The sequence below is a fragment of the Zonotrichia leucophrys genome, chromosome 1A, assembly GCF_028769735.1.
Source record: "Zonotrichia leucophrys gambelii isolate GWCS_2022_RI chromosome 1A, RI_Zleu_2.0, whole genome shotgun sequence".
In the NCBI taxonomy this organism is placed as follows: domain Eukaryota; kingdom Metazoa; phylum Chordata; class Aves; order Passeriformes; family Passerellidae; genus Zonotrichia; species Zonotrichia leucophrys.
In genome coordinates this window covers 15,617,479-15,642,869 of record NC_088170.1, presented here as the reverse complement: position 1 = coordinate 15,642,869, position 25,391 = coordinate 15,617,479, and the positions used below count along the sequence as shown (strand labels likewise).

Sequence of the window (25,391 nt, the reverse complement as noted above, 5' to 3'; positions counted from 1 at the left end):
TTATCAGGCAAATTTATTTACACTGTGTCCCTTAACATTAGGGTTTGTTTTTCTGGAGAACTGTGCTGCATCAAAAATGCGAATGTTTCAGCTCCAAACTGGAGCTGAACTTTGAAACTGTGACCTGTCGCCAGGAGATTTTCCATGTGACCTTGGGGAGATCTTTTCACCTCTCTGTGCCTCAATCCTCCATCATCTGGAACAATAAGTAAGTAAATAATTAAGAGCAGGAAAAGGGAATAAGCTTCTTTCTTCTACCCATTGTCTTGCTCCTAACTTGTCTATTTCGATTGAAAGGACTTCAGGTAGGGGATTAAATACCCTGTGCTTTTAGCACTGCATGCAAAATGAAGCCTGGTTTAAAGAGCTGTTGTAACCTGTGGTGAACAGACTAAGTCTGCCTTTTAAAGCTTTAATATCATGCAAATAGGAACGTGGCATTTCCCTCTCTAATTCCAAATGCTACTGTGATAACTAATTGTTGAAAGTTCATAAGGAGAGAGAAGGATCCTGCCCAAAGAAGACACAATGCAGTGGTGAATGTTCCTCACAACAGGCACTGGCAGGACAAGGACCTTAGTTATGGTTCAGGAATTAAAAAAGTTTCCTCTGGTCTTTCCCTAATATCTCCAGAATCTTTTTATCTCCTTTCCTCCCTATTTCCTTAAATTTCAGCTGTGCATGTTCCTGTTGTGATTATAGAAGACAGATTTTCTGACCCTTATATTTCATTGTGTAATTATTATTTACCTCCAGGTCCCAGTGCAGCTGTAATTTCAAAGTCTTGAATTGATTTTCTTACAGCAAGCTGCTACCTGAAGAGTCATGTGGATGGCTTAACCCATTTCTTTCCCTGCAGGGGACCTTTTGCAAAAAAATGTGTAGAAGCAAAGCAGGCCACGGTTAGACAGTGATTAAAGCCAGCATGGATCTGTACTGATCTGCTGCCCAGAAGAGCAGGTTTCATCCTTTGCTCAGCACCATGCTCCCACCATCATTTGTTTGGCTGCTTGGTGAGCCATGGGGAATGAATCCAGTTATTACTAAACCTGGCAAAATATCTGGGAAAAAAAAAATCGATACAACTTTAAACGAGCCGCAATAACAGAATAAAAAAAAAAAGGCAGCCATAGTCATAGGCAGGCAGAGCTAGGCTCTCTGCCTAGTCCCATTTAACCCAGTGACTTATTTGGGAGGACTCTGGAATCCACCGTTCTGTTTTCCCTCTTGTGAGAGAGACTAAATCATGTGTGATGGGGAACCTAAAGCTTTCTGGTTTCTTCCCCACTGGAACTAATTGCATACAATTCAGTGTTGTGCTTCTACTTTCTTCCTTTACAGCTAGGAAGATGTAATGTTAGATCACTAGATGAAACAAGCTCTGTTTGCTGTTATCCTGTATTTTGCTTGCTTTGGTCCTGGAGGAATTCCAAGAAATCCCTTCCTTCCCTGCTCAGCAGCAGTGGCCGATTGTACACCTAGATTTTCAGTCTGTGTGTATGAGGAAAAGGAAAATATCATCTGACTCTTATTGCTACTTACAGTATCGGATTTGCTTACTGCTTTAACAAGGCGTTGAACTACATTCACGCTTATTACCATCTTTAAGGGATGCCCTACTGGGACACCGCGAAAGAGAGAGTGTGCTGGGTCTGGCCGAGACCGAGGGAGGAGGCGGTGGCGGTGGCTCTACTCGGGTTACATTCTTTGTTGGCCTGCCTCAGGTTACGTCCCTTATTCCTGCCGAGGCATCGCTCTGTGCCTCCAGGAGGGATTCGTCCGACCACCAAAAATCCAACCGGAGTCAGGCCCCGGGAAGAAATCAGCGAGCGCAGAAATCAGATACCCCTGACTGAGGAGACATCCCCAACTTGAGCAAGTTCTCCCCGCAAGATCAGGTAAAATGCTTTACTTTTGCCATATTTTATATCGATTGCAGCGATTCTGGCCAAGCCTGTGGCTCTGTGACACCAGGGACCGACAGCCCCGTTGTTCCCTGTGAAAGTGGAGCTGCTGAGGCCACCAGTGTCGCACGGCCACCCCCGGCCCCGGCAGCATCGCTGCTCCCGAGGGCGCGCCCAGCGGTGTCCCGGGGACACAGCTCCAGGGACGGGCCAGCAGCGCGGGCGCTGCGCCACTGCGGGACCGGGGCGGAGCAGCGACATCCTTGAGGCTCCGTCCTTGGCGGGGATTGAGCGCGGCCGCCGCCTCCCCCCAGCCGCGCCGCCGGGCCCGCCCCTTCCGTTGCGGAGCGGTCTTTGCCTGAGCCCCGAGCCCCGCTTTCCCCGAACTGCCCCGCGCCCCTCCCGTTGCGGAGCGCTCGTTGCCTGAGCCCCGCGCCCCTTCCGTTGCGGAGCGCTCGTTGCCTGAGCCCCGCTCCCCTCCCGCTGCGGAGCGCTCCCTGCCTGAGCCCCGCGTTCCCCTCCCGTTGCGGAGCGCTCCCTGCCTGAACCCCGCTCCCGCTTCCGTTGCGGAGCGCTCCCTGCCTGAGCCCCGCGTTCCCCTCGCCGCTTCTGCGCTGCTCCCGCTGCCCGGTGCGTATGGGGAGACCCCGCTCCGGGACACGGGGTGCTGGGTGGCCGCCCCGCCGGCCCGTCCCTTGACCGGGGGTTCTGCCTTGCCGGGGGTTCTGCCTTGCCGCGGGCCGAGCATCCCTGCGTGGCCAGCGGGTGATGCCTGGGGTGGCCGGAGCCGGGTCGGGCTCCCGAGGGTTCAGGTTGGGGTCTAGAATGGCCGGAGCCGAACTGCGGTTCCCCCGAGTGTTGGGGTCTGGGGTGGCCCGAGCTGGGTTGTGGCTCCCGAGGGTTTGGGGTGGCCGGGGTCGGGCGGTGGTTCCGGGCTGGTTCCCGGCTGTGCTCAGGGCGCTCCGGTGCCGCCGCGGCCCCTGTGTGCCCTAGCGCGGCCCTGGGCCTCGGGCAGTCTCGGAGGGAAGCCGGGGAAATCCCAGCCCGCTCCCTGCGACCCGGCTGGCTCGTGGAGTCCCGCCCCGGAGCCCCGGTGTGCTGAGAGGTGAATGCCCAGGGCCCGGCAGCGCTGATGGAATTTCACCTCCGGCCGGTGGCTCTGGGAACGGCGGTGGCGGGGTGTGCTGCCCGCCGCTGGCCGGCACAGGGAGGGCAGGCGCCTAGAGACCTAGAGCTGTGTGGGTGCTGAGGGGTGACTCGTGGCTGGGAAGGAGCCCTGCGAGCAAGGGCAGCGTGCCCGGAGCTGCCTTACGTAGGCTGTGGCAGGTGACTGCTCCCTTCAGAACATGCCTTCAGCTCCCTCTGGCCTGCTCTGATCCACATCTCTCCGTCTCTCCTCGCAGAACACCATGGCCACTGTCAAGGACCAGCTGATCAGCCCCATTGCGGAGCCAGCCAAGGTCCCCAACAACAAGGTCACGGTTGTGGGGGTTGGCATGGTTGGGATGGCTGCTGCTGTCAGCATCCTTGGAAAGGTACGGCTCAAGGACAGTGTGCTCCCCAAGCCCCCGTGCTGTCATGCTCTGCACTGCCTGTCTTAGTAAAAGGTGGGACATTTGGGAAGTTGTAAAAGGTGGGACATTTGGGAAGTTGGCGCAGGAATGAATCATTAGCAGCTCGGGTGAGCAAGCAGTGACCTACAAGCCTGACCTCCACATTCAGCCTCTCCTTGTTCTCTCACTTTTCTGTCTGTGCTTAGCAGTAAATGTCTCATTAGGCGGAATGATTTTCCAGGCTGCTGGGAAAATGTAGGTAGGAATGATTCCACAGCCCCTACCAAACTTCTCATTCTCTTCTTAGTTTTTTATTCTTCCCCAACAAAGCTGGAGTTTGCTTGGTGAGGGTGCTCTGCTGGGCAAAGAATGGGGACAAAGCAAAAATCTGGGTGAAATATAGGATAGCAATCAAGACTGTTTGCTTTCATTATTTTAAAGAATATGTGCTCTAGTAGCTGAAAATACTGCTATCCCCTTCAGCAGCTTCCCTATTTCTCTTAAGCCCTTTTCGCTTGTTTATATGACTTTATTTTTTTTTCCAGAGAGGTGTTAGCTAGTTTTTAAATAACTAAAAACAGAGGGCTGAACTTGGAGATTATTATGACTTTTCCTGCTGCTGGTTTGTGGGAGATGTTTGTCAAATCTCATGGCGCAGTCTTTGAGCAAAGTAAAGCCTTATTAATCAGTGAGGATGTCTTGTACTTTGCACTTTGTTTTTAGAGAATATTGTGAATTCATCAAATTTGAAAAGACAGGGAGAAACTGCAGACTTTTTTTGTTTTTAAAAGAAGGCACCAACAGATATGCCTGGCACCCTTGCAGGGGCAGATCTTAAATCAGTTAGCTCACAGTCTGATGAAAAATCTTGCTTGTACAAATAAACCAGCTGTAATTTGTTTGTAGATGACCCTCCAATGTATTACCCTGAGGATGCATGTTTTAATGCATGTTTAGTTATATTAAAAAAAAAAAGTAAGGCCTGTCACTTGCTGATATTCATGAACCCTGTGAGCAAAGAAAATTTAAAGAAGGAATAGGCCACATTGAAACTAAGTGTGAAACTGATGTGAAAGTGGCAAATAGTTTTTAAAACAAATAAGTAAAGAAGAAATTTAATGGAAAAACAGTGATGAATGATAAATGATAGTTCCGTGTGGATTTTTATATATAACGATTTTTAAGCACATGGTTGCCTGTCATGGCCTGAAATCAGTTGTTTTTGATGTAACCTGTGGGGGAGCCCAGGTGATGTTACCACAAATTGAACCACAATTCAGCATTCATTTAATGCACTTCTCTAAGCAGGGTCAAACTTGCCTTGTCAGATATCTAGGCACAAAGTTTTACTGTTAATGAACAGTATGCATCAAACCCAGAATAAGAAATGGTTTTAAATTCTTCAAGCATGGATGATGACATGGAGTTTATTTGAGTCAGGCTTCTGCTTATACTCTCTCACAACTATAAGCTGCAGTATAAAATGTTTTCATAATAAAACCATCTGGTTCTTGTAACTGCATTATAATAATGTAATAGAATCATTTGGGTTGGAAAAGATCTCTTAAGATCATTGAGAGCAACTATTAACCCAGAACTGCCAAGTCCAGCATGTCTCCAAGTGCCACATCTAAAAGTTTTATAAACACATCAAGGGATTGTGACCCAACAGCTTCTCTGGGCAGCCTGACCACCCTTCTGGTGATGAATTTTTTCCTCCTATCCAATCTCAACCTTTCCTGGCACAGGATCTGTTCAGTCCCTTGTTCGCTTGGAGCAGAGCCCAACCCCGTCTGGCTGTCCCCTCCTGTCAGGGAGCTGTGGAGAGCAGTAGGGCTCCCCTGAGCCTCCTTTTGTCCAGGCTGAGCCCCCTCAGCCCCTCCTGATGCTCCAGCTCCATTCTCCAGCTCCGTTCCCTTCTCTGGACACGCTCCAGCCCCTCAATATGTTTGTAGTGAGGGAATACAGGATTTGAGCCCAGAGGGACAGTCACTGCTCTGGTCCTGCTGGCCACTCTGTTGCTGATACAGCCAGAATGCCTTTGGCCTTTTTGGCCAGCTGGGCTGGCTCATGTTCAGCCACTGCCAACCAATATGATGTGGGTTTGACTTGTGCAAAATGCTTGGCTCTAATACTGATTTCAGTTTGGTGGTGTGGTATTAACTGTATGAATTTGCATGACTCTAAAACTTCCACGTTGGTTATTTAGTTCCTGCTCAGTTAGAGACAAATCACTGATATTACCATACTGATTAGAAATGGGAGCTAAATCTGTTCTGCAGCATAAATATCACGCAGTAGCTCCTGTAGAGAAAAATAGCTAAAGAATCCTTTTTCTCTCTATTTCAGTGTTGAGGAAGTCTGTTCCCATTGTATATTTTTGTGAAATGAATTGACTGATGGCATGTTGAAAGAGAATACTTATTTGATAATTAGACAGTGTGTTCTTTCAGATATTTAAATATTTAAAACAGGCCTGTTTGCAGGATAGATTTAGAGGGTTTGCCACAACTCTGAAAGATGCAACTTTTTTCCAAAGATAGTAACTAAATTAAGAAGTGCTTTCCCAGCAAAGGGTTGGCTGTGCACTCAAGGTCTCCACAAAAATGATACCTTTTTTGGAAAGTCTGAGTGGGTTTTGTGAATCTGTGCTATAGTAGCCTCTGACTTAATGAGATGCATCAGAACACCAAGATAGAGCTGGTTTATTTGAAGAAGATATGCTTTCAGATGGGTGAAAAGTGTTACTTTAAAATGTAATTTAGCTCTGCTCTGGGTTAACTTTAAAATGCATGTGAACTGCTTCATTGACTCCACATTTTGTTGTTTTTAGGGTCTTTGTGATGAGCTTGCTCTTATTGATGTTATGGAAGACAGACTAAAAGGAGAAATGATGGACCTGCAGCATGGGAGTGTGTTCCTTCACACTCACAAGATCGTGGCAGACAAAGGTGCACTTCAGTTTCTTTGATTTAACACTGATATTTTGTGACTTTGCTTCATAGTGGAGAATTAGTTGTGCAGTCCTAAAGAACTCTTAGAATTTGGCATTGAAAAAGGTGAAGTGTGTGAGTTGGGGTGAGTTCAGATGAACACCATAATGGGGGTGGCTCTTAAGCTGGGCTCTTACATCTCTTAACAATTTGGGGCTTGTTTAGTAAAATTGATTTTAGTGAAACTGTATGTAGAAGAAATAGTATTATTTTCATAGTGGAAATGAGAGTCATAATGGCTAAATGGACTCTCAACACCCAGGTATTGGTATATCAGGTCAATGTTAGGAGATGTTGCTGGCTTTTAAACTGATGTCTTGGGTTTTGGGTTTGAATGCAGAAGCTCTCCCTAACTCCTGTATTAACACAGTGCTACTGGAATTAGTGGAGTTATTTTAAACACACTCTGTATCTTCTCTCCTGTGCTCTGGTTAGACTATTCTGTCACTGCCAACTCCAGGATCGTGGTGCTGACTGCAGGAGTCCGTCAGCAGGAGGGAGAGAGTCGCCTCAACCTATTGCAGAGGAATGTGAATGTCTTCAAAAACATCGTCCCTCATGTCGTCAAGTACAGCCCCAACTGCATCATCCTGGTGGTTTCCAACCCAGGTAATGCAGTATTCTCCTAATTACTTACAGATTTGGTTTGACAAGATACAACATTAGTTAGTTCTCAGAAAATCTCTTCAATTAGAAACTGTTGAAACTTAATAGCTTTTTGTGGACATCTGAGAGTACAGACAAATACTCTGTACTTTCTGATGCTCTCTTTTTTCAGAACTTGCCATTATGTCCATTTTAAAAGAGTACTTTGTGATAAATACTTAAGTTCTTTGCATACTTTGGCTTAAGCAGTAGGAAGTTTAAATTTTTTCTCTCTAATGGAAGCTTTTGTGTCTGGATAGCATAGGGGTGTTTTTCAGCATGAAGAACTTGCCCTGTAGTTGTGGCTATATTTTCAGAAAAAAGCATTTGCATGCTGAAGCCTATGGTGAAACAAGGGCTGTCTGTACTCCACAGTTCAATTAAAACAGTAAAGATATGCATATTTGTTCACTTGCAAGTATCTCATTGCACTGAGACAGTTTGGACATTTGGATGTCTAAAGGTGACTGTAAATATTCTAGTGTGCTTTGTTGGGTGTCCCTGTAGGGTTGTCCTTGCTTCATCATCATTCAACATCTGAAACCTCTATTGAAGAACTGTGGTGATGAAGTTGACACTGCTTTTAAAGAAAAGCTGGCAGAGTGGAACCATTGCATGCTCTGTTGGGGGTTGAGTGATTACCTGGTGTGCAGTCAGCCAGTGCTCTGAGCGAATAGAGCGACTTGCAGCAGTTCTAAGCACTTACCTGAAAACCACACTGACACAAAGATCAGGCTGTTCTTGTTCTAGAAAGCTGAATTCAGCCTGCCAACTTCTCTCCAGCAGAGCAGCTGCAGGAGGAGAATTGCATGTTGCTTTTTCAGAATTATTTTTATAATTTATATTTTTGTTTTCTCAGTGTGTGGAGTTTTGTCCACTAGTCTTACATAGTGAAGGTCATTGTGAGCTCATGAGAAGGAGCTTTGGATGTGTAACCTTTGATGCCCTTCCCTGCCCCAGCTGAGGCTGTAGAGCACATGCCACTGGTGAGGTGTGAGCTGTGCTTTGGTGCCTGAGCAGAGCAAATGATGCATTTCAGATCTGGGCACACAAATGTGTTCCCTCCTGAGAACTGCCTGGCTCCTCAGAGTTGGAGTCAATTCCTGCAGCCTGGTTATTGCTGTTGCTTTGAGCTGTGAATTAGAGCTCTCTGCTCACATCCTTCTGTCTGCCCTACCTAGCTCTGGGTTTTTTCCTAAAACTGTATTTTTAGAAACACATGCAGCTAAAGCACATTGCTCATCTGGCTTTTCATGCTGCAGAGGTGGTAAATGTAGAAAGTGCTTAGTGCACAAATCAAGAAATGAGACCGAAGGAATTACCAGCTACACAGAGTATGTAAATCTCAGACTTTTGGTTGTAAATTGTTTAACCTGTTGTTGTGATGGTGAACTGGAAGGGAGCATTATTCAGGAAACTGCTGGAATGTTTTAGCCACATGAGATCAGTCCCAGTTCTGAATGCCCTAGGGCTTTAACTGTGACCAAAAAAAAAGTGTGTCCAACTTTAGCTGGTAGGAATCTAATCTCTAAAGACCTTCCTTGAATTTTCTTAGGACCCATCAAGCTACTGTTTAAAATTTCAAGCACTGCATCCATTTTAATCCCCCAAACAGCCAGATCTAAACTTCCTTGATCAGTGAGCATGACTGTGTTGAGTCCTCCTGATTGCCCTGCTATGCTCAGTAAGGAAATTATTGGAGCATTCTTGGTGTGAGTGGAGTTTCATTTGCCCTGCATGCTTTTCCTTTCAGTGGATATAATGACCTATATCACATGGAAGCTGAGTGGGCTGCCAAAACACCGTGTGATTGGAAGTGGCTGCAATCTGGACACGGCCAGATTCCGTTATCTGATGTCCGAGAGACTTGGGATCCATCCAAGCAGCTGCCATGGTTGGATCTTGGGAGAGCACGGTGATTCCAGTGGTAAGGAGCAGTTCTGATCTCCCTGGGAATGAGCCAAACCATAGCAGAGGTTGAGGTTTCTTACAGGATTCTGTAGCTAAATAAAAACGTGAAACCTGCCTCAACCATTGCTGTGCTTCTGGTTGCTCCTCCTTTGTTTTCAATTATTTTGGCTAGGAAAGATGGAGGGGGAGCTGCCAGATGCTGCTGGCACTGATGTCCTGCCTCTGTTGCAGTGGCTGTTTGGAGTGGAATGAACGTGGCAGGAGTTTCCCTCCAGCAGCTGAACCCTGCCATGGGAACTGACAAGGATCCTGAGAACTGGAAGGAGGTCCACAAGCAAGTGGTTGCAAGGTATGATGATCTGAGGGATAATGTGGATGGATACCATGCTGACAACAGTTTGTCTGCACTCTGTCTCTTCTGGTGCAGCTTTCATGCCCTCTTAGGTAGAGGGTTGCTTGAGTGAGTGGGACTGCTTTTTTAAACACAGAAATGAAGGATTTCAGCTGGTAAGGTTTGTCTCCGGCATGGGACAGGTTGTTGCATAAAAAACCCACTCAAGTGCTGAAGCACTTGAGCTGTGAGTGCTTGTTTTCCCATATGGAGCTTCTTTAGTGGGTAACTTTGTTCAAAGGGCACAAGCCCAAGAAAAGGGAACATGTTTGTGTGAGCAGAGTGTTGGAATTGGGGAAAATGCTGCTCATGGATGCAGGAGAGTTTGTGTACAGCTGGCTACATGTTACTAAGACTTTTGTGAAATGAGTATACACTCACTGGGATAAAGTGTGTGCAGATGTTGGCTAAAAACCTCAGCATGTAGTGAGTGGTGCTTTGACTCTAAATGTTTGCCTATTCCATTGTGCCCCTGGCTGAAACAGAGCTTGTCAGGCATAGGTGCCATTTTCTACTTAACACTAGGATCCCTTCCTAGATGGAGCTGATTTTGTTTTCAGCTAATCCTATGAGAACAACAAGATTCTTTATTATGCATAGTGGATAATGTGGGGATAATGTAGATTTTATGCTTTATCCTCTAATGTTGAAACACATAACTTGGACATTTTAATTCCGAAAAGTGTGTTTCAGGAGTTTGAAAATTTTTAAATGGCTTACATTGACTGGTTTTAAGACTTGTAATCTGCAGTGACTTGCTTGAAGACATGTTTATGAAGTTGTATTTCAATGTTTCCTAGTGCCTACGAGGTGATCAAACTAAAGGGATACACAAACTGGGCTATTGGCTTCAGTGTGGCTGACCTCTGTGAGACCATCCTGAAGAACCTGTACCGTGTTCATTCAGTTGCTACTCTGGTGAAGGTAAGAATTGGGGGCTGATTGGACACTCTGGCTCTTCTTTGTTCTGGACAGGCTAAATAGCCTCTATTGGCAAGGTGCTGAATGAAGGAAGCTTTGTAAAATACTACTTTGAATGTCAAATGGCAGCTTACTCTATTGCTCTTACTTCTAGGCTGACCTCTTGTCACAAGTATGGAGCTGAAAAGGAAGTTCTCTGTGCAGAACTACCTTTGTGTGAAGCTTTGCTATGTGTAGCATATGCAGATTCCCTGAAAGGAAGTTTTCAGTGTAAAAGAGTTCTTGGAGGCCCAGCTGTGATTCCAGGAGCCACTGTCCTTTTATAGCTGGGTAACCGGCTGCATGTGGTCTGTACCAGCTCCACAGCCTCTGCTGCAGCAAGGGCTCTGAGCTCCCTCTGTTGGCCTGTCCTAATCCTGTGTCTGAATCTTTTCAGCTCCTTGCTGTATAGAACTAACGTGAGAGAGAGGTTTGAAGGTGGGGTTTCTGCCATCAGCTGTTTGGTATTGCCAGGCATTTGGTCTGAAACAGCTCTATACTTATTTATTTTCTTGAATTCATTGTGGCTGAAATTTTTCTGCAGGTTGTAAAACAATGGTTTTTGAGCTCTGAAACATAAACCAACTACTGATCTGTGGTGACAGGCCTGTGTCTGATGTCTTCTCTTTGGTGACAGGGCATGTATGGCATTCAGCATGAGGTCTTCTTGAGCCTTCCTTCTGTCCTAAGTGCCGCTGGCCTGACGAGCGTCATCAACCAAAAGCTGAAGGACGATGAGGTGAGCCAGCTGAGGAAGAGTGCGGACACACTGTGGGACGTCCAGAAGGATGTCAAGGATCTGTAACTCCTGAATGTTAGGTTCCAGCAATGTTGTAGAAAAACAGCATGTTGTTTGCGGATGGGGGTTCTACTCACTGTGTATCTCAATGGTCTACATGAAATGTTCTTCCAGACTTTGGTCCATGGTAGCTAAGCTTATGCTTGCTGTAACGCACAACTTTGCAAACAAATAAAGCGCTTTTCAGGCGTCTCTGGTTGTCTTAGTGACTCTTTCAGTATGTAAATTATCTGCCTTACCTCTGGCATTTTCATTTAGTGTTTGCCACTTGCATGCAAGTGTAGACTTGATGTGTCCTTCTAAAAGGTTGGAAACAAAGTAGTAAGAGTGAATTGGTGGGATTTCGCTAGCACCACCTTGCTGTGAGGCTTTTCTCAGTCCAGGTGCTGAGTAAGTGGAGTTCATTCCCAGACCTGTTTCTGATAGACGACTTCGTAGTTTTACTGATGAGTAGAGGAAATGGAACAAGCATTTGGCTCTGTGCCACCAGCCAAAAACATGCCAGCAATAAGGTTCTGTATGCCTCTGGCGGAGAAAGAGTCCCATAGATCCTTCCCTCTTCTGGAGTAAATTCTTTGCTTGTTAATGATGCCTAGTTCTTATAATTCAAAAACCAATATTATTTTATATTTGATATTCCAAATTTCAAGGGTTTTTTTCTGGACCTAGACTGGAATGTTGTGGTTTTGGTCTTTTTTATTAGACAAGCCAAGTTGGGTCTTAAATCTCTAAATTTCAGCATGATTGTTAAAGGCTTTATATACTTGGAGGGGGAGCAGATTAAAAAAAATTGTAGTTTATTTCTTAATCACTGTTATGGAGTAAATATTAACCATAAAATAGAACTGCTCAGCCTAAATGTCCAGGGGACAGACAGCATCAAATCCATGTGTCTTGTGGGGCCTGTTAGTTTTGTTTCATTACAAATGGTCTGAGACTATGCTGCAGCAATTTAAAGCTCTTTTCTATCTGCATTAAAATGCTTTGGATATTGGACTAAAACACTTTCACAAGCAGGTAGCTTAATTTTTGTAGTTCCTTTTAAAAGGGAAGGTCATGCAAGTGTTGTTACATTGCAGGTTAACTTCTGTGATTCGGTAAGGATCATGTAATTATTGAAATATGCATGGCATGCTGCTGGCAGCATTATTTACAAAGGGTATCCCAGAGACCTCGGGAGATGTTTTATTCTTAGTTACAGGCTGAATTCCAGCCTCCTTTGCCAACAGGGGGGAGGAAATTATATTCTCTGCTTTCCTAGCTTGGTGTGGAGATCTTACTGGAAGGCTTTCTAGAGCTGAATGGATTAAAGTTCCTGCTAAGAACTGTTCGTGATCAGCTGGATTTAGGAGGTAAATGGCACAAGGTGCTGCTCTTTTCAGGACACACCCATTAGGAAAATTCACCTGAGCACTTTTAGTACAGGAACCTTGCACAGTTCCTTCCTGGCTTTGTTCTTACGCTCTTCTCAGCAATGAAGTAATTCAAAGTTGTGTTGTGGGACCTTGCAGGATTCTTGAGTGATGTGCATGAAGAGGCATCAGCTGTCTCAGGGAACAGGGAGTGCTCCCTTTCCCCTTCTGGTGGTGTTACATACTGATTTTTGAAGGTCACCTGGCTACAGTTATCAGGATTTTTCACTGACTGCATCCTCACCCATTACAATGTAGGGTCAGACCTTGTTCTGTGGTTGGCCAACTGAGACCCAAAGGGACATTTTGAGCATCCATGGTCCTGGTGCTTGAGCTGAGGGATTCTGTTACCTGCTGTCTGTCAGCTGCTTCAATCCCCTCCAGGTGCACAGGGGAGGCTTTTTTTGTGAGTGATCACAGACTTAAGATCTTTAGTGCCTAGACATCAAGCAAAGAGAGAACTCATAAAAAAAATCTGTTCTGTTTAAAGACAAAGTGGACACAAGTGAAGGAGGAAACTGAAGGAATGAAGAAAAAATTGGTTTGTGTGGTGAGAACTTTTCTTGCACATCAGCAATTTTTTCTTTCTACTTTCCTGTTTTTCGTCATCTGCTTTTGGGGATAAGACATCATGAAGAAACATTCTAAAAAATTTAGGCAGCAGTGAATAGCCATTCTGGGTGTTATGTAGGATTAGTTCCAAATTGTTAAATAGGAATGAGTATCCTGGGTTAGTGCATTTTAAGCTTTTACAAATAGGCTCTTCAGCTGTTACTTGCATCCACTGATGCTTGTAAGACCTATGCAAGTGCCACAATGATATTGTGATTATTTTCTCTTAGGAATCTTAGCACACACAATCTTTTATTTTCATTGCAGCTGCATGGCTGTAGAATAGCTTCCCTGTGTGTGTTTATACAATACCAGCCTATCACCTCCTGTTACTTGGAGTCTATCCACAATTTAGTATTATATCAACCATATAAATTCCTAAATAACAATATTGCTATAGGACATCTGTGGGTTTTCATCCAAATATAATAGGTTTATGTTTTCTTCTGTATGCTTTGTTTGTTCAGGCCATTGATACACAAACTCTGCTTGTTTTATGTGGGTTTTGGCCACATTCCTGTGTCTCAGGAGGTACTTTGGTCACTCGTCGGCCCAGCAGAGACCATTGTGGTGCTGTTGGGCAGAGCAGTGCAGCTAGCAGGAAGAAATTCTTCAAAACACTTCAGAAAAGTGAGGACAGCCTCCTCTGTTCACTCACACAGGGTAAGATCAGTAATGTTATTTTAATTGCCATAAGGCTCTGGACCCCCTTGCATTTGCAGGTGCACAATTACTGGAGAGCAGAAAGTCACCTTGATTACCCTGCAAATGTACATATTGACAGACAAGGGACTTTACTGACTTTCAGTGTTAAAACATGTACTTTTTTATTAGTCAAATGATAAAATTGGGACAGGAAATTGAAGGCACATTCAAACAGTGAGTGTTAAAATGAACACATAGCTGCAGAGGGATGAAAATGTTTCATAAATGTATTTTGAAGACTTGTAGTGCTGATATGACTTTCATACCAGCTAACTTAGAACTGTGGTTTATGGTAATTAGGTGACTTCAGTTGCTCACTGAGTTCCTCTTACCTTGTGTTTACAAACTTCATGTTAGTTAACCTTGTGCTGCAAGGAAATGCTATTTCCCCTGATTTACAGGTGTCAGTCAGACCAATTAAGCCACAAACTCTCAGTGGATTGTGGATGCTGAACTCCTTGCTGTCAGTGTGACAAGTAGCCCAGAAACATTTAGGAGTCAGATCCTTACATTGTGCTCCTGTGGCCTCCCAGGGCAATGTCTCATTTTGGGCATTTCTTCTATAAACACTTCTCCCCTAATGCATGTGTGTGAATCCAGCCTTATGCAAGGCAAAACTTCCAAAGCCTTTCTGACTACAGTAGCCAGGGCCTTCCTAAAATCCACACCAGTCCCTGTGGTGTTCTACATTTTTATAAACTGCTCCTGAGATACCATTGCTGTGTGAGCTGTTATTCTGTGCCAGCAAAGGAGCTGTGCAAATCATTAACTTGGAGTGCTCTGTTGGAGAGGTCAGGCTCAGGAGGGCTGGATTTGCTCAATATCTGAAATGAATCATTTACCTGCAAACATAAACAACAAGGACCAGGCAGTGGCTATGCAAAGTAAGACTTCTGAGTAAATATCTTTTTCTTTATGGTCTTCTCTTTAATAGCTCTCTCTTCAACATTGTTAGGTATGTTTACACATTCAATACCTGAGGTAAAAAATCCAGAAAATCTGTCAAAATAGCATGAAGGTGGATTCCTACCAACACTGATTTCTGGAACGAAATATTGATAATTCTTGTTCTGTGAGATACATTAAATAAATATACAAAGGGAAGCAAAAAAACCCCAAGTTTTGCTTGAGATACAGCTTTCTCTGTGATGCTAATTCTGTATCTTGGGCAATAAGGCAGAAATGCAATGATTTCCAAAGCCTCTGTTCACTCAGCAGTCTCCACCAGTACCAGATACTGGAATACTCTCCCAGTATCACTGGGAATCAGTCTAATAACCACATCAAACTTGATTTTCCTACATACAGTAGTGGAGTCCCTGATACTCTGACTAAAGATAAGTCTAGAAGAGTATTTGTTGAACTTCTGTTCATTTGTCCGAGTTTGTTTTTCCCATATCAAATTGCTCTGCAGAAGGAAATAACTTTAATGTTACTTCTGTACTGGTTTGATTCTGTGTGTTGCAGGGTTGTTTGGTTGGGTTTTTTAAAGGTAAAAGACAGAAGAATAAGGAGAAATATCTTATTTTTATATATATCAAGTGCATTCAAGTCAGTAGAGTGGCTCTCAAGGAGGCAGAAAAGATGTTAAGACCATCCTGACCTTAGTTCAGGAGCCTCTATTGCACAGAGTAGGATTTATGCTTGTTTTGTTGAATGGGGTTAAATTTCAGTATGTTAAATTTTAATTTTAAGGGTTATCATAGCATAACCTGTTTTTTATAAAGTCCTCACTATACTTCCACAGCTGAATGAATGGAAATGCCTCTTTCAGCCCTGCACCTCTGTTTGCAGCAGTCTTTCAAAGCATAGAAGCTTTGGTTTGCAGCCAGAGAGGTAAAATGATGCAGTGGCCACTTGCTGCCAGCCCTGATAACAATTCCTCCAAGGTCACTCAAGATAATAGATGTAATAAGAATGCATACCTAGTCTGAGCATTTTAACATGAGAAAAAATGCCAACCCAACAAAAAAATAACCACAAAAATCACAAGGAAAAGCAAACCTGAGAAGAGTTGGCTTTGATGTAACAGAAAGGAAGAAGAACTATTGGAAGCAAAGGAGTCAGGACAAAACCAGAAACTTCCAGAGCATATGTTTGCAAGAGCAAATAGTGACAGGACAGGGGGCAATGGCTTAGCACTGACAGAGAGGAGATTTAGATTGGATATTGGGAAGAAATTCTTTCCTGTGGGGGTGCTGAGGCCCTGGCTCAGGGTGCCCAGAGAAGCTGTGGCTGCCCCTGGATCCCTGGCAGTGTCCAAGGCCAGGCTGGATGGGGCTTGGATCACCCTGGGATAGTGGAAGCTGTCCCTGCCATGGCAGAGGGGGTGGAACTGGTTGATTGTTAAGGTCCCTTCCAACCCAAACCATTCTGTGATTTTGTGATATATTTGGTAAGTCAGGCTTCTGTCTCTCTGTGATTACAACTTTTAGTCAAGGAGAAGATACCATAAATTACACCAACATACTGACAAATTCCTATGCTAAATATGATAGAAACACTGTGTTGACTTCAGGAAATGAATAATTATCAAAGCAAATACATGTGTGTATATCTTTGAAAGTGTTTGTGTCTTTCTACATGAGTCTGAATTATAGGTGGGGGCTTGGCACCAAACAGTAGAAAAGAGGCAAAAGAGTATGTTAGTCTTACATTTTATTTTTCAAGTTACAGCCATGTCAGACATCACACAGAAAATCTTGGTGTCTCTCAGAAATTGTTTGCATGTGCCTGTGCATTTATTTCCCAGTAGAATTAGTGGGATGTTTTTAGTCTCTAATGCCTAGTGTCCACCTGAGATACAGACAGGGACACTTTTCCCTCTGCAGGAATGTGAGCTGTATGTCCTTCCTTTGTCAGGAGATCACTTCAGGTACCTGGGGTGAGATGACTTCAAAAGGGAACATTCCCAAATCTCTGCTCACATGGGAAAATGGCACACATGAATTGTAGCATAGATTATGCATTGAGCAGTGCTATCCCTCAGAGGGATACCTGCTCATCACCACACTTATTTTAAACTTTAAATAGGATGGTGGTATTCTCCTTTATATCCAAGTTGCAGGATCCAGCTTAGTGGCCAAGCTACTCTGGCATAATTTTCCACAGCCAGTTCCAAAAATATTAACCTTAAACTTGCCCATGGCATGCTGATATTTGCAGGATGGCTCTCATTGTCACTCCTGGATGAAACAGTAGAGACCAAAATATTCTGCAGGGCTGGGAATGTCAGCCTCTCAGACCAGCTGATAGGAATGTCTTTGGTTTGGTGTGTCCTGAAGTCCATGCACTCCCAAGTTCCTAATTAAGGACAACACATACTAAGTGTCACTGAGAAAAATCCATTGTGTCACATCAAGTGTTTTGTAGCCCTTTCTGCCTCCTGGCTGTTTCACAGGATTATTCTACATGCCTGTCCTCTAACTGGAAGAAAAATTCTCAACTTGTGAGAGATTTGGATCAATTTCTGGCCTTGCACAGCCAGGGCAGGAGTGAAGGGCATCACTTCTCGCTGGGATGAGATGAAGTTGCTGCCAGGCAGGCAATGAGGGCTGTCCCTAGAGCACTTCTGGGCCCCACCCTGATCTCCCCTGGACTCTGCAATGACAAAATGACAGGGACACTGGAGAACTCATGTGAATGCCATCAGTGCCACCTACTGCTCTGTGTCACAAGTACAGTGTGTGTGCAGCAGTGACTGCTACAAACCCTGTCCTTCCCTCCTCTCTAATTTGACTCAATGTCTGTGCATTTTTAACATCCATGTCTGATTTTTTTCCCCCACAGTTAATTTAGGCAAACCTGGAAACCACAGTTGTGTTCAGAGCAAGCCAGTCCTAGACAATTATCTCCTCTTAAACTTCCACACATGGAAAGTGTCTCTTCCCCTACAGGCACCTTCTCACTTGAAGCCAGGGAGACTGAGGTTGATATTCCAAGAAAAAAAGGTTGTCTGGAGTGGTTCTGGTGTAAAGGCTGTGGTCTGAAGACACCATCCACAATTTACTTCTTGGGGTGATATACTGAGTTAGTTTTTGCAGAAAACTTTGCTCAGCCTAAATAGGAGCTGGATCAAAGTGTGCAGACTAGACAATAGCCTAGAGGCAACACTTTCAAAATGAGATTTAGGTAGAGCAGAATGCACACCATCATCCCTGAATTGCTCTCTCCTAGAACTCTAGGAAATTTGGGAAAAACAATACACACACTTTGTATAATTCTCTCCAAAGACCTTGCAAACTCAGCCTTCTTATTGTCCAGTATTCTTGCAAACAAAATTATTTCACTTCTGTGGGCCGAAAAAGAATTTGGTGGGGTAACAACTTGTGTCTGGCAGAATTGCAATGCAATGAATAATGTATTACCAAAGGGCATCTGTACAGTTTGTGATAAGAACAATATGAGAAGCTACGCTGGATTCAAAACCAGTCTCACTGGTTTCCAGATTTCTGGGAAATATTTTAATCAATGTTATATTTTAAAAAGTAGACTTTCTGGTATGTTTCCATCTCCCCACTTCAGCATCCAGCCTCTGTTTGGTGAAAAAGGAACAAACTGGATGACAACCTTTCCCTGCCTTTGTGACAAAAATGACACATTGTTCTAGTGGCAGCAGAGGGTCCATTTCAGCACGTGCACCTTACTGCACCTCACAGGGAGGACAGCTAAAGGTTGCCCTTCTTAATATCAGAATACAGCTTTTCTTCTGAATAGCTTTTATTTTGTCTTACTATATGTGCACAGCAACACGGCCTCCTTTATGGCCCTAAACCCAGATAACTCCAGCTGCACCCCAGATATCCCACAGTTAACCCCTGCAGGCCATAAATATAATGAAGAGGGCCCTTTGCCCTATGGCAATTAAGAGAATTTGCAGGGATGAAAGGTTCTGGACTATCTGTTGGAGCTCGCCTTTCCTGGGCACTTCAAATACTTTTCCCTCACTAACAGAAAAGCAGGAATTTGGGATGGCATTGTGTGAAAAAAAACCCTCCTTAACACATGTAGATTGGATAAAATGAAATGTAGTCAGAATATGAATGAATGCTGAAGTTCACTGTGCTACTGAGCACTTTTTATCAGTTAAAAACTGATTATCTCCAAACTGCCAAAGGTGAGTTGCTCCCAGGTTCACTCAAGGATGGCATTGCCAGTGCTTGTGGAATTATCTCATGGTATCTGACCATTCTTTCTAACTCCTTTGCCAAGGTTTAAGGAATTATATAATCTTTTGTTAAATTCAAACAGTAAAATAATTATCATCTTATTACAAACAGGAGCTGGAAAAACATGACACTCAAGAACCTGAAAACCACAGATTATGTGAGGAGCTTGAAAAATTTAATGCTAAACTTTAGTTCATTGTTGTAAAATTATTTGCATGCTTTTCAGGCTTTTGAATGCTTAGGGACATAGGTATGTCAGTGAACCAGTGCCACTGATTATCTGGCATCACTGCTAGAGGGTTTTTTAGAGGGATGGAATACCTCTGCTATGAGGAAAGGCTGAGGGAACTGGGACTGTTCAGCCTGGAGGAGGCTCTGGGGAGATTTTATTATGGAAGAGACACTACAAGAGAGCTGCAAAGGGACTTTTTACAATGGCCTGGAGTGACAGGAAAAGGGGTGATGGCTTTGAGCTGAAAGGCCCTGGCACAGGGTGCCCAGAGCAGCTGTGGCTGCCCCTGCATCCCTGGCAGAGTCCAAGGCCAGGCTGGATGGGGCTGGGGTAGTGGAAGGTGTCCCTGCCCATGGCAGGGGCTGGAATGAGATCTTTAAGGTCTCTTCCAACCCAGACCATTCTGTGATACTGTGGTCCCTGGAGAGGTAAGTGATGTGAACAGTTTTGATTTCAGCACCCTGAGAGCTGTGTAAGGACCTGCAGAGCACAGTGGCCCCCAGGAGCAATGGGGATGTGGCCCCCACACCCACAAATCCATCAGCTTTCCCTCAGGGAAGCTGCAGCTCCTGGGATTTACTCATAGTGAGGGTGATCATGCTCGGTGTGGTCAGTGAGGGGTGCCAGGGGCTCAATAACCCTTGTCACCTTTAAAATGAGAAGTTTGACTGTGTATATATTTCCACAGGGTGAGGAAAACCTGTGGGATGGGGATGAACCTGTCAGCTCGTTTGTTCTCTGTTCTCCACGCCTCACCTGAGGTGGCCTTTGTGCACCCCGCAGCTTTAGGCCTCACCCTCAGTGTGAATGTCCCAGGAAAGGAATGAAACTGTAACTTGGGCACATCTGATGTTCATAAATTAAGTGAGCCTTAATGTATTACTGGTTTTTCTTTTAAATAGCATGGTTTTTTAGGTAGTGGATGATCTGGTTTCCTACCTACTGCAGGTAGTAAAAGCCACAGCTGCTCCAAACATAATGGTTCTCGGCCAGGCCTTTTTTTTAGAGACTGGTGAATAGGGCAGCTCAAACCATAGAGACAAAATGACACTCAGCCAACAAACCCCTGAATATCCCGGGCCCCTTACCAGGCTCTTTTCTGAGACAGCTCCAGTTCTTAACTCTGCAAAAAAAGGTTTCCCGCACCCTTAGGTATTTTCAGTGAGCTGTATCCACCAGCTCAGGGATGGGTCTGACTGCCGTGAACGCAGAGAGGGCACAGAGTGTGGAAGTGGAAGAGCAAGTCTTGTGGGGGATAGGTACTCTTTAAGGCAGGCTCAGCTGTGCCATGCATTATGTATTATGTCTAAGAGACTTCTATGCTGATGCGCTGCCTGTCTCCTAAACCAATCGTCAGACTTGCTTTGCCCCAGGTGAGCTCAGAGCCTTTCCTCCTATGCCTGCTGCTGCAGTGGTATTCTCCACAGTGCCAGAGATGTCCTGGAGCTCACCTGGAGATTTGCTCCCTGCTGCACTGTGGGTTTTGGGCAGGTTGTGCTCTAAGCTCAGAAACAGAGCCAGCTGGCACAGCTGTCCCAGAAGCACTGGCTTCTCAACCAGATGTGTAATATAAGCATCTAACAAGTAGGCAGATGCTCTGGGGAGGTGTGAGGATCTCAGGCTGTGAGTTAGGGACCAGCATCTCTGTCAATGTGTGTTCAGTGCTTGCAGCATCCCAGCTCTGTGCTGGAGAAGACAGGGGCATGCTGTGCCCTGATGTGGTACTCACTAAGCTCCCTGGGGGGAGGACATGGGCCCAGAGGTGAGGAAAGACCTGTGGCATAGAAAAAAATCCAAACAGGTGGAAAATCAGGACTGCAAGGAGGGGCAGAGCGCATGCCAAAACAGGGGTAGAGCCTTTGTAGCTCTGTAAAAGCTGGCAGGACTGCAGAGCTGCTAAAGCAGCCAACAGCTGATGCAGAGTCCTGGGAGCAGAGCTGGAGATAATTGTGGAGAGAGGAGATGAGGTAAACTCGGGCTTACAGACTGCTGAACTGAAAAAGAAGAGCTAACAGCATTTTACCTGGCCAGGAACCTGAGAGACATCATGTAAAATGAGTGTACTCTAACTCCTGCAGATGGCCAGCAGGTAGGAAAACTCCAGGGTGTAAGGGGAGGGTGTGTCTGGAGGGGAGGACTCAGGGGCTGGACTCACATCAGGTGGTGAACTCAAAGTGTCCTCCCTGTTGGAGTTAGCTCAGGGCGGTGCTGACTTTACAACCCTCCAATGTCAGCTGCTCCTGAGGTGCTGGTGCAGACTGAATGCTGTGGTTCAGGAGCTAAAAATCTTTTTTTACCTCCTTCTGAGAGAAGACAAAGAAAGAGCTGTGGCCCCAAAACAGTCGAGACCTTTCTCAGGTCAGTGTTAAATTCTTACCTCTCCCAGCAGCTGCTTCTCAAGCCCTGAGGATTTCACTGAGCCAATTTAATGCTGGTGGTCAGACAGTTTAAACCCATTAGCTCCCAGCTATCTGAATAATTTTCTCCTGGGATCCCAGCACACAGGCAGACTGCTCTAACCAGAACTGCAGAGCACTGCCACGGGACCTGGACTTTGCTGACTGCTGTGGCCTGCGTGGTGAGCACTCAGGGGCTGAACAAAATGCCACTGGCGAGATCCCTGTCCATGACATCTCTGAATGGGCTTCTTCAGTGTGAGGATGAAGACCTGCCCGTGGAGGATTTGTTGCTCTTTGAAATTTCTTGGGAGGTTACCAACAAAGGTTTGTACCACACTTGGGGGTTAGTATTGCTGTTTTCTCAGGAGTGGAGGGAGGGATGAAGGGCTGGAGAAGAAAGGCATTCACAGGGAGACTGGAGAGGGCTGCAGAGCTGCTGGACTGGGAGAAGTGCAGGTGTGTGGTTGTGCATGCTGAGCATGGGCTGCATCTGCCTGGGCTTGTGTGGGATGGGCAGAGCCAGGATGTCTCTGTGTCTTTTTGTGTTCCACCACCACGGAGGGGGGGTTGAACATCTAAGTGATAAGTCTGAGTGTGCAGCTCTAAATTGCTTTGCACATACTTAGGTTTTGCCTTCCATGCAAATTCACTTAGGAATGTCATGCATGGAAATGAACTGTACAACAGAGATCAGATGCACAGCAGTTTAGCAGCCCCCCCTCAGCCTTCCAGAGCAGTGTGGAGAAGAGGCCAGGCCTGGAAGGGGAATAAATAAATAGAGCTGTGTACAGCCACTGAACAAAACCCAGGAGTCAATGACCAGCGGCCTTTGTGTGCCAGCTAAAACTCTTCTGGACTGCTCTTTGCAAACACAGGTGGTGCCAGACAGGGCTTCATTTGTTCATTGGTTGCTGCTGGTCAGGCAAGGGCACACTGCTTACTAGGCAAAAATCCTCCTGCCTCTATTTCTAATTCATTCATCAAATCATCCCCTTTCGGGTAGGTATAGTTCTGCAAGCTTCCATTTTCACTGCAAAAGTGAGTTAATATGAGTAAATGATTGACCTCCTGTGTGTTATTGTCCTGGCAGATAACAGAGTTTAATCAGGAGAGGGGATCTGTAAACTGTTAAGAATTTAACTTTAAAGAGGAAATGTGTGTGAGAGGAACAGGCAGTACTGGGGTTTATCCCCTTGGGGAAACTCAAATTACTGTTCTGTGATAATTTCTGCTGGTTTACATTGGTTTTTTAGGGTGGTGATCCTTATCAATACCTAGAGGTGAGACAGAGTAGATTTGGCTGTTTGAATCCCTGTGGGCTTGTTTTTCAGTAGCTTCAGCCAAGCTTTTAGAGTTAAATTACAAAGGCCACAACTTGGAGCATGCAGCATTCACTTTTGCAGTGTGCTTAATAAGTAAGGCTCTGGCAAGCAGATGGCAGCAGAAATCTAGGAAATTCAGGAGTTCTCACTGACTTCTCTGAACTCCACAGCATGCATATTTCCTGAGTCATCTGGACCCAGTGGTTGTAGATATCATACACGATTTTTAAGAGAAGATAACCCAATTAGATTTTCCCAGAGCATGTACAAAATGTAGTGAATCATTTAATCATCCATAGAGCTCTGTCTGACTTCACTGGAGCCAAATCAACTGACACAGATAAAATTTACCATTCACACATTTTATGAGAGAATTAATATTAATAAAGTGAGTTTTATTCAGTGTGTTTAAAAATAAGGCTCCTTTGCTTACACCACTTTCCAAGCCCATATATTCAGACAGGGCTGAAGGAACATGGAATGGAAAGCAATTTCTTCATTAGAATCTGACCTTCTGCAAAGCTTCCATTAACCAAGCTCAACTAGAAACATCTGTGCAAAATATAATATATTTTAATTTATTATAATTTTATAATCCTTTTTCAGCCTATTTTTCTGGTAAATTCTTGATACTGAGAGTTTGGGGTTTTTTTTCTATATCTCCCAGGCAATTGAATGTCTAAGTCACGTGGTGAGAACTGTTCCCTGGTGACCTAACTTTTATAAACAGTTCTGGGAAAATGTTACAGCACTGTGAGAGAGAGTAGACAGCAAAATACAGGGAGAGTCATTACAGAAGATATACAAGCTTAGGAAATAATAGCTTGTAATGTATATTTCCTAGCTCCTTTAGCAGGAGGAATTGTTTGTTTGATGAAATAAACTGACCACACAGAGATTTAGCTCTACTGCATGTTTTAGTGTTTGTGCTGCTGCACATTTTCCTAACATAGAGGGCAAGATAAACATTTTCTGGATTTATTGCCTGAGAAGTTAATTTTGAGCATTTAACATGAAGGTTTCTGTCTTCCTTTCTGGCAATGCAAAGGTATGTCAGAGGAGCTCAGACTGAGGTTGGTTTGCATTTCTGAGGTGATGTAAAGCTGCTGCTGCCCACAGGAGCAAGTCTCAGTCTTTATTTTGGTGCATCACCAGGTGCTTGGGTACGTTTCCTCCTTGGCCAGTGCTGCTTCTTAATAATCCCTCCATTTCTCTCGTGGCACTGACAGTCAGGCTGAATTGTCCTCTTTCCGTGAGGAAGGTGATGGCAGAGCTCACAGGATGTCCATCCCCACACCCTGTAACCAATGACCTTTACAGGAGCAGAGCTGAACCTCTTCAGAGCCAGGGATGGCAAGGAAGTCCTGCAAATCAGAGAATATCTGATTCCGTAGAGGGGGAGCAAGCATTCCACGGCATTTCCCTGATGGTGCTGGTTGTTACTGAGGCATGAGGTGCAGCTGTAGGGAAGAAGATGGTTGCATGAACTCAGGGCTCAAAGATCTACAAGTATTCATTATTTCCAGAGTCTCATCTCTTCTTTGTCAGCAGCTGGAACAGGGGAGTTTTCTCTCCTTTTGTTTTAAGAAGGGATAATTTAAAAAGTGCTCTAACAAGGAAGAGTTTCTACTTCTCCATGTTTCCTTTTTGTATTTTCTGTCCTGGCTTCAGCCTGTGCTAAGTTGCATCCTCTGACACAAAACCTTGGCCTCTCAGTTGCACCTCTCACTCTACTCTATCTGAGCGAGCAAAAGTAAGGTAGCTGAAGGAGAAAATGGGAAATTAAAAAGGCTCATCTGCCAATGTCACTCTCCCTCACCCTTCCTCCAAGTCATGAGAGGGAACTTGCCACCTAAAACAAAAACAATATTGAAATCCTCTGGTATTGAAAGTCCTCTGCCAAAGAAATAAGAAATTAGTAGGTTTTTTTGTGTGATTTCCCTCACTTTAGTTGGCTTTTCACTGATAGGCCAAACCATAAGTTAAGTGGATCTACAGTGTTTCTGTGGCAGAAGGGGAAAAATGCAGGCAGTGAAGGGTCCCAGTCCATTGCAGTGCCACAAATCTGGTGATAATTGTGGGGGAAATCAGCATTTTTAACTCTCTTTCTCTCCTGGCCATCATGCTCTAGTAAAACAAGGTCTGGTCATACAAGTGTGGAAAAAAGGAGTGGTTTCTTTCCTCAATAGCATGAAGACTATTAAAAGCTTTAAGTACAGGAGCACAAAAGAAGTGGCTACCAAGCTATGAAGATTTTGGGCCTGGGTTGTCTGTGGTGGGATTTCTGACACACTGGTTAGAAGGGCTGGGAATGTTCAAGATCCGCCTTTTTCTCTAGAACGATGTCTTGAAAATAATTCCAGTGATATTTAGATTAGTATCCCT

General features: G+C 44.8%; 2 protein-coding genes across 6 annotated transcripts in view; both read left to right on the top strand.

Annotated features, from left to right (window-relative positions):
• The first annotated feature begins 135 nt into the window (after window positions 1-135).
• LDHB (lactate dehydrogenase B) lies at window positions 136-11,348 on the top strand. 2 transcript variants are annotated; one of them, XM_064701539.1, is made up of 9 exons: window positions 136-208; window positions 1,725-1,898; window positions 3,308-3,439; window positions 6,291-6,408; window positions 6,886-7,059; window positions 8,849-9,022; window positions 9,238-9,355; window positions 10,198-10,321; window positions 10,995-11,348. In XM_064701539.1, the coding sequence occupies exons 3-9, from the start codon at window positions 3,314-3,316 to the stop codon at window positions 11,160-11,162; spliced, it is 1,002 nt and encodes a 333-aa protein (XP_064557609.1). In that variant the 5' UTR covers window positions 136-208; window positions 1,725-1,898; window positions 3,308-3,313; the 3' UTR covers window positions 11,163-11,348. The 2 variants fall into 2 exon arrangements, with proteins under 2 accessions (XP_064557609.1, XP_064557617.1); XM_064701547.1 differs by lacking the exons at window positions 136-208; window positions 1,725-1,898 and adding exons at window positions 2,314-2,446; window positions 2,487-2,534.
• A 404-nt stretch (window positions 11,349-11,752) lies between these two features.
• Window positions 11,753-25,391, top strand: part of GYS2 (glycogen synthase 2) — a 51,057-nt gene continuing 37,418 nt past the window's right edge. Inside the window, exons 1-2 of one of the 4 annotated variants that reach the window (XM_064701518.1) lie at window positions 21,258-21,374; window positions 21,784-22,008. In XM_064701518.1, the coding sequence (XP_064557588.1) occupies window positions 21,888-22,008 (121 nt within the window). In that variant the 5' untranslated portion in view covers window positions 21,258-21,374; window positions 21,784-21,887. Of the gene's footprint in view, window positions 13,844-21,257; window positions 21,375-21,529; window positions 21,644-21,783; window positions 22,009-25,391 lie in introns of those variants that run through there. The other 3 variants (XM_064701510.1, XM_064701528.1, XM_064701522.1) reach the window with 3 other exon arrangements.

What these genes read in the sequence shown, in the direction of transcription:
- LDHB (XM_064701539.1), top strand. Translation starts at nt 3,314, where the DNA reads ATGGCCACTGTCAAGGACCAGCTGATCAGCCCCATTGCGGAGCCAGCC. An exon ending in CCTGGTGGTTTCCAACCCAG is followed by an intron (nt 7,060 to 8,848) that starts GTAATGCAGTAT and finishes TTTTCCTTTCAG; the next exon opens with TGGATATAATGACCTATATC. An exon ending in AGAGCACGGTGATTCCAGTG is followed by an intron (nt 9,023 to 9,237) that starts GTAAGGAGCAGT and finishes CCTCTGTTGCAG; the next exon opens with TGGCTGTTTGGAGTGGAATG.